This window comes from Primulina tabacum, chromosome 18, assembly GCF_025594145.1.
Source record: "Primulina tabacum isolate GXHZ01 chromosome 18, ASM2559414v2, whole genome shotgun sequence".
In the NCBI taxonomy this organism is placed as follows: Eukaryota; Viridiplantae; Streptophyta; class Magnoliopsida; order Lamiales; family Gesneriaceae; genus Primulina; species Primulina tabacum.
In genome coordinates, this window is record NC_134567.1 from 21362776 (window position 1) to 21371640 (window position 8865).

At 35.8% G+C, this 8865-nt stretch overlaps 1 protein-coding gene across 4 annotated transcripts; it reads right to left on the reverse strand.

The window, feature by feature from the left end:
- Positions 1-467: 467 nt before the first annotated feature.
- LOC142533124 (uncharacterized) lies at positions 468-6243 on the reverse strand. Of its 4 annotated transcripts, XR_012816678.1 has the most exons (4): positions 5971-6186; positions 1001-1269; positions 767-913; positions 468-691 (listed from the first exon to the last, which is right to left on the reverse strand). XR_012816678.1 is itself a non-coding variant. In XM_075639770.1 (2 exons), the coding sequence occupies exons 1-2, from the start codon at positions 6153-6155 to the stop codon at positions 1149-1151; spliced, it is 306 nt and encodes a 101-aa protein (XP_075495885.1). In that variant the 5' UTR covers positions 6156-6243; the 3' UTR covers positions 538-1148. The 4 variants fall into 4 exon arrangements, 1 of the variants encoding a protein (XP_075495885.1); XR_012816676.1 differs by having other exon boundaries at positions 767-1269; XR_012816677.1 differs by having other exon boundaries at positions 538-913.
- Between the last annotated feature and the right edge of the window lie 2622 nt (positions 6244-8865).

The window sequence follows — 8865 nt, forward strand, 5'->3', positions numbered from 1 at the left end:
ATGTTTATTAACAGAAATTTTGGTTCGCATTCTGCTCTCACATGCTGATCCGTAATCAGCACAGAATGATAATAAATATATAAGAAAAATACAAAAAGTATGTGATAATATGTTATCCAATCATGCTAGCTGATAGGTCTCTATCAAAGGAGCCCCTTTCAGTGTGTGGTGTGATTAGGTCCCCTGTTTGCAAATTCAGTCTCTGCTTTTAACCGAGTTGTATTTTTTTATATGGGATAATGCAAGACTAGACATGGGTCAATTGATTCTCCAATCTTAGTGTAGGATCGAATTTTCTCTCAGGATACCAATATGTGCTGTCCCTGTAGCAATAAATGGCAAAAAATGCAGGAAATGGAATCAACCCATCCGTCCACATGGGGACAGAGTGAGGGACAAGTGATATCGAGAGTTCATTTTATCACATCATTTAATATATTCATATATTATATGCCAGCTTCAACCAGAGAAAAACAAGGTCGTACCTTCACAAGATTCATGTTAAACAAGTATACAAATGGCAATTTGATCTTCACGTGACAATAAATCCACCGATATTTTCTGATCTGATCAGGGGCAACAACAGAAATTTCAAATATTTATACATGTCCTGTGTCTGTGTGGCTGCCTTACATTTGGATTTTTATTACACCGGGAAATGCTCGGATCTATGACGACATATTTGATCCAGCTACAAAGGATGAAACGGGCCCTACTGAGTTTCGATCAAAAGATGGCAACCCAAAGAGGAGTTATTCGATCTTACCCTTGGAGTCGTACCCAAGCGTAGATCCAATGGCCTAAAAATCACATTAAAAAAAGATGTGGTCCCTTTATAGCCATTTGATCTACCCTTGGGGTGTGGCATGAAGCTACCTCGAAAGAGATGACAATGATTTGCGATAAATATGATCTGCACAACATAATTTATCGCGATGATGAAAACTAACACAAGCATTGCCATCTCCAAGACCTATGCAACGAGCAAGAGAACGCTTACACTAGGAGATTGACAAAGGATCAGATACATGAGACCATCATCATTAGGAAAAATAAGAACATAAATGGCCATAGTTATATTCCAGCGCAAAGGGAACCATACTGCAAACATTGAATAAAAGAGGAGGATGATTGATATGAATCTTTCTTTAGTCATCATATGAGATATGGAAACTGGCGGTACAGCCAGGTGCGTCCTTGTTCTCCGCTCCACAACAATCGTAAAACTTGGCAGCATATGGAGGATCATTTGGTCTCAATTCATAGTACCTTCAATAAATGATGTGTACCCACTTTTCAGAAGCAAACATACAATTTATTGGAATATTTCACATACATGCAATGATGCAATCAGCTAAATATATAGAGCGACCAATTCCATCGAGGTTACCCGATTTGCAAAATTACAGATGCCAAAAAAATAAAGAAATAAAGTTGTGGACCCGTGGCATGTAAATCTCAAAATAGAATTCTGCTCCAAAATCTCTTACGCCAGAGAGGACAACAGATCCTGATTTCAAACTCCCTCCAAGAAACAAACACAAAGTATGTGTGGTCATTTTTTCATCAATTCCACTTGAGGCCATTAATGTTAATAGCAGTGTAATTTCACTAATATGTAATTCTCCAAGTCACATTTATTAATAAACTAAAATTTACATGATAGGAGTGGACTGATAGTATCAGAATCCTAAAGAGAAATCATTATCAAAGATTCAAACTTCGAGGACAGAACTGCTACTAATTTGCCAAATAGACATTATTTGAGAAAATCATGCCAGTGATTATGAGACTGCACAAAGCTCACCAAGAATCATGAGACTTTTTAAGGTCAATTATATATATATATATATATATATATATATATCTCCCCGGAGGTTTATGTAACGGGACTGTGTAACAGTATACAATAATTACACAAAAACACGGTAATCTTTAAAAATTACATATAACAACAATCTAGAGATTGTATCAATCTTACGGTTATTCGCGTCAAATACTACATGCATAGCTACCAAGGTTTTTATCTAACTTATAAATGTTCCCTCTTATTCAAGGGGTAATTGTAAGATTTTTGAGGTATACATATTTTGAAAGTTAACAGGCGTAGATGTAAGATTGGCTCAAACCTTGAGGAGGTATACATGGTTTTCAAATTTTAAGTGGATGTTTTTGTAATTATTGTAAACCACATGGGAGATAAATGTAACTAAACCAAAAATTTTATTTTGAATCTCTCTTCCACTAATCCACTCTACATTTTTCAGTCAATCAATGTTATTTTTCCTATTACAATTGCTTCCTTTAATGATCCTCGGGGACCCTGGTTGTGTATGATTAATAGTAATCATCACCAATATTTAGAACCAAGAAATGTTAATTTTTTCCATGAAAAACTTGTAAGTATACATATTACCAAATCTTCAACAGCATCTAAATTTCAAAAAACCAAAAAGCGTAAATGTCCCTTTAGAATTATGTAAACATTATAATACTCTTGAAAAAGGATCAGTAACAAGTAACAACCATCAAACAGGTAAAACAATTGTAAGTGTACAATGTACTCTGCCTCAATTCCAGTTATTGTTCCTGTAAATTTTCCAAATAGAGGCATCAGATACCAACTATGGCACAACAGTCAATACTTTGAAAAAATTGAAATCTCCTCCTCTAAAAATCTAGAACTGAAGACAGCTTTTAGAAAAATGATCAAGCAATACAATTCGACACATCATCAACCAGACACCCATATACTATATATTATCTTTTAGCATGAATTTCTGTAAAAATCACAAAAGAAACTCTAGATCAAGTCCTGAGACAAACATTGGCGTGGTTTGCATGGGCGATGCTCACATTTTTATCTACAATTTTAATTAATTAAGTCATAAAAATATTTATTAAAACGTTTTATTTCGAGTGAGCGTATTTACATCCCTTTCAAATTTTGCTAATTAAAATGCTTAACGCATTTAATACACTCGATAAATTAAATTTAACCCTAAAATACGAAAATTTAAAATATTTTAAAATACTAAATTTCTTGACTTAAAATAAAAATTATAACTTTAAAGTTTTAACATTTTAATCGTCTCTGGTCTCTTTTCTCGGTTCGACATCGAATATTCGTCTGAAAACTAAAACTCATGAAAATATTTTAAATTGCATAACATGAGCATATAAACATTTAAAATAATTTAATCATGTATCATGCATTTCAATAAAAATCTCTCCACAGTCTCCTTCAACATAATAAAACACAAAATCCAGAGGAAATATCATATACCCTTTATAATTTTATTGGCCACCACAATATGCTTATGTCCAGCTAAAAGAAAAGAAGAATAAATGAGATACTCAACAAATACAGACCACATACACTAGAAATGCTTCATTTGTTTTGTCGAAAAATTGTTTTCAAGAAAAAACATTTCATTGGGTGTTGGCATGTCATGGACCTCATGGTTCTAAATTCCATCTGAAGTAATGGTACTTGGTGGTGAAAAATCAACATCACTAACCAGAAGGGTCATAGGTTGTAGTTTATAATCAGAATTACATAAAACTTAGCCAGTCGGAGCATTACAACACAAAATGTTAGAGCTGTGAGATATTTGAACTGTATAAGGTGAGTTTTTTATTGGTGAGATTTGGGCATTTATATGGACAAAAGTCAGAAGTCTAACTTAATCTTGAAACATTGACAAAATTAAATTTTTTAAGTCGACTCGAGAGAGAGACTCTTTTTCCTTCTTACATAATCCCACTACAGTGCTCATGGTTATTAGCTATTCATATCTCAATATAAAGACCACAGTGTTTGAGATGATAACAATAAAAAACAGGGAATCTACGAACCACAAACTATTTTATTGTCCTCATAGTTTCATTCATAAATCAAGTTTTATTCCCTTTATGGACTTAAATGTTCAAATTTTAAAAACACAAATTTCAAATTTATATTCTATAAATTTGAATACAAGAGTATATTTTTTAGAAATCCAATATATAATGGAACAAATGTTAAGCCATTTTATTAGAAATAAAAAAAGCTGAATTTTGCCATTTCTTTTATGATCAGTTAAGCATTGTGAATCTCTCAGAAAAGAAACACATATTCATGAATGGGAAATAACTATTCGCAATGAAAAAGATGTGTTCATCAAACAATATAGCATCGTACATGGCAATTATGTGTCACCACCCAACCCTAGTCGCCAACAAGTGTCACCCATGTAGCTTTTTTGTGTCCATTACGTACCATGGACTTGCCATTATAATAAAACTAAGGCACTTATGTTCAAAAACCACATACCTCAAAAATTTAATCCAAGCCGATATAAGGCTCAAAGCTCAAATCAAGGCTCACGGCACAAGTCAAGTCAACAATCAAACTTAAACCTAAACAATGGATAAGTGCCAAATTCCGTTGCATGAAGTTACCATAATAAAACAGTATCATATAAAGTCAAGTTTTTCGTTTTCTATCATTCTTTTCCAAGCAATGTATTTGTCCGATATTGCTTTTGAAACATTAATTATATGCAATAATCCATTTGTGCCATACATGATACATATTGCATTGCATTCATTTAAAGAAATTCCGCCTTGGAGTAATGTTGGTTGGATCGAGCGCTTGTCACCTTGGTTTTGTCACTATATCACACCGTACTGATTGAGACTGGTTCAAGTTGACGATGTCCTCACAAACCAAAACAAGTCTTTCCGGTGTGTTTATCTTCTCAATCACACGCTCCATGATCAATTTTCCAGAAAGCACTCATCGCAGAATTGTTCAAGTCAAGCACGTTTAATTTTGGAGTTTTTAAGTGATTACCTCAAAAAAAATGCACATTGTTAGTATGAGTAATACCTACCAATTATTTTTAAGTTTTCTTTAATATAAGGTGTGGTGGCTCGGAGTGGTTCCTTCATGTTCTCTTTGCCTGGAAGATTTGTCAAGAGCCACACTTTGTCCGTGCTAACTCTTAGCACTGGCGACCACTCCCCGCCCTCATCGTCCCCGGGACACACATGTCCACCAACTTTAGCTTGGTTCGTCCCCAAAAACCTTGGCAAGCCGAGCACTAAGGTTCAAGTACTCTCGTAGCAGGACAATTATTTTATCCCAACAAGTATCAAGGATCCAATTCCAATTCTCATCAATTTAAATCAAATTTTCGAACTTTAAACATTTTTTGGCTTGATTTGCTTTAAACTTTAATTTTCGGTTTAACTTATTTTTGTGCCTTGGTATGATTTAATTTTTGAGTTATATAGGTTAAAGTTAAGATCCTTTTTTATATTTATGACAGGTGTATGCCTGTGCAGACACAAAAGAATCGCCTGGACAATATGCATCCGTAATTAGGGTAATGTATGCATGTGCAGACGCAGGTGCCACAAAATGTCTACAGATGAAGATGTGTATCACTTTCATAGGCAATAGGTGTGTCCCTTTAGTGAACTCACCAAGAAGGCAAGAACTACACAACTTGACATCAATTATAAATAGATCCCTTACAATTAATTTTATCATATTGAATCCAATTTGCTCTATTTCTCTCTATCTAAATTCTATCTTGGACATTTAATCCAAATGCAGGGAAGCTTCATCTGGATCATGGCTAACCACAATCCTCGAGTTAAACTAAAAATTCTTGCATCCAAAAAACGTTTCGATTTTTTGGTACAAGGGCTGTCGGATTAACTACTAATTACTCCAATCAATGTGACTGAGTTGACAGTTCAGTAAAATCTCGATTTTCAGGCATTAATTTCTAAGCCAATCCAAAAAACTGGCAATCATCAAAGATTAAATAACCGAGGCTATTAGCACAGGAAGCTGACTGAAAATCATAATCTAAGCATCTCGCTAAATTATTAGGTACCACAGAAACCTGAAAACCACAAAGGCAGCCACAAATTAAAGGGAAAAATATGATGATAAAGCTAAAATAATGGTCGCACCTTTGCTGATCGTCGTGACGGCGGCAGACGAAAAAGGAAGGATGAAAGCGGCATGATGTTGATGAGTTGGCCGACGCGACGTACGTCTCCTTGCAGCGCTTGCATAAGGTTTGCTTTCGGCTTTCCTCTTCAGCAACGACCTCTCTCTCTCCGCCGCAGGCAGGGGAATTGTGGCCCCGATCCATTTCTGCGCTTCAAAAATGAAAACACGGTGGCACAACTGTAGTAATCAGCTTCTATTGAGGTTCTTCGAATTTCGGAAAATTAGGGAGGAGGTAGTATATTGTTATTTATTTAAAAATAATGATTAATAAGTCAATTTATATAAATGTATTTGTATTTCAAGTGTAAATATACGGTTAAATTTGATTAAAACCATAACATTCACCTCATTATTAATTCGACCTAAATCTCTCTTTCGCTTGTCTATGCAAATCTTCTCTTCCGTCGACACAGATCAATTTTTATTCTCAGAAATTTCACTCCCTCTATGCGACGCAAACTCAATCAAAGAAATGACTAACCAAAATCTGGTAATTTTCACGTTTATTTCGATTTATTGCTTCTGCGTGCGTGTTGAAGAAAATTTCGATTTATTGTCTATGCGTACATGTTGAAGAAGAAAAGGTCGACCTAGTCGACACAAGCTTGGTCGACCAAGCGTGGGTCGACCCTTTTTTTTGGTTGACCAAAGAACATTGGGTCGACTCACGATTGGGTCGACTTGACTCAATCTTTGGTCAACCCACCCAAATTCTCCATTTATTTTTCTAATATATTTATTTGTATCTGTAACATGTCTATTTGTCAAGAAAACTATGCAGGGATGCAATTTTTCGATGCAAATTGACACTTGAATACAGATACAAAGAGATTGCAGAGAAGATTCATCATTATTTGAACAACGACGAGAGAGCACTTTTTCTCGAGCAGTCTCCTTTTGGTAATTTGGTTAGGTATCATAGAGATTTTAACCTTTCTAGTCAAATTATCTGGTATTTAATGAGTAATCAAATAGTTGATACTGATAGTAATGATTTGTGGATGGTCGTATGCAAGAGGCTGGTTAGATTTTTTTTGTTAGAGTATTGTTTAATAACCGGTCTCGATTGCACTATAGAGCCCGAAGATATACCATTTAGAGGTGTCTTTGGCACCACACACTTTGCCAGTAAGTCTGAGATTTTTTTGAATGATTTGGAGGCAAAGATCAGTGTCAAGTGCATAATGGGACTGGTATAGATGTGGAGAAGTTAAAGATGGCTAGTCTTTACTTCTATTGTGCCGTCTTCGGTGAGGGGACTAGGAAAAAGACGATGAAGATCGACCCTAAATACTTGAGGCTTGTAGATGATTTGGATAGGTTTAACACTTATCCATGGGGTAGAGTAGCATATCATGATGCGGTGCGATGTTTGAAGAAGGACATTTTAGGGCGTTATACTTACCTCACCGAGGCACAGAGTAGGAAAGAAGTTGATGGCAGCTTCCTTGTCGGTGGTTTTGTGCTGCCACTGCAGGTATATTTTTTTTTGAATGTTAAAGTGGATTTGTTATCTTTATTTATACTAATAACATTGTTTGAAATTTATGTTACAGATCATCTCTTATGAATATTGTCTGAGGGTGGCACAAAAGTTTACAAAGAGAAGAGATGTTGACAGTGGGTGACTAACATGTGGCCCTCAAACCGTGCCCCATCTGCTGTTGATATCAGTGCAGCCTTTGGTGACTGCGCTATAGATGTAAGTAATATTAACTGATTTGATAAAATAACTGTGTACATAATTTTTAATTAATCTGATACGTTATTAATTAAATGTAGGATTGTCTTGCATGTTTGACTCCTACTCCTGAGGAGATCGTTTCACCGTATTATACGACCAGGGTTTTTGTTGATTCTGCGCCCGATGCGATCATCACTCGGGTACTCGAGCCTGTGAAGGCAGGGTTGTTGGAACTTTTCAAGTTCGCAATATTGATTTTGATGATAACAAAACTTGTTAATTGTGTTACTAATGATCTACCTTAGTGTACAGCATCTAGGATCACTCACGAGATGTTTACATCGCAAAACTAAAGACCCAACTGATCGCACAAAATGAATCAGTCTAACTGGTTACGTCAATTGAGCAGTCCAGCTGATTGTCCAGTTGATAGGTGATTCAGCAGGAAAACCTCAGAAGTCTAGCCAGCCGAAGGATTGTTCAACTGATGAACAAACCCAGCTGATCAGTCCAACTGAACAAGTGTGAAATCAGTTCCACTGACGAGTCAATTGATTTCACCAGCCCAACTGAAAGATCAGTTCAACTGACCAGTTCGAAGCATCAATTAGAATCTTTCAGTTATGGATGAAGACAAACTCTTTCAAGTGGAATCCAGCCGTACGTAAAGGTACAAAGCCATTATCCAGTCAAAGGACAATAATGGACGTTGCATCAGTTCATTAAAGACAAAACGTTTCAGAAGGGCAGTCGAAAATTCGAGACACAAAGACCAAGAAATGAATTCAAGATGCAACAGATACAATAAATGAGTCTCACTGTACGGTCAGTTCTCCAGCCTATATAAAGAGAAGATCAGTGAAGACTCAAACATATACAACTCAAGAGAGAAAAGAAAAGGGCACGCTTCAAAGTCATATCAGTTTATGAGAAGCATTCAGCCCAGTAGAGGGAACTCTTTACAGATACATCAGCGTAGATTAGAAGCGTATTTCTCTCAGTGTGTGAGAACATCCTTGTTCAGTTCTCACACACACAAACACTCTCAACCACTCAAATACAGTCTTGCACAAAGACGTTAAACTTGTGTATGTAGTCTTTCTCACATAGACATTAAAGAAGTGTTGACTGGAAGGTGCTGCCTTCAGTTTAAGTCTAGGAGTTCAGT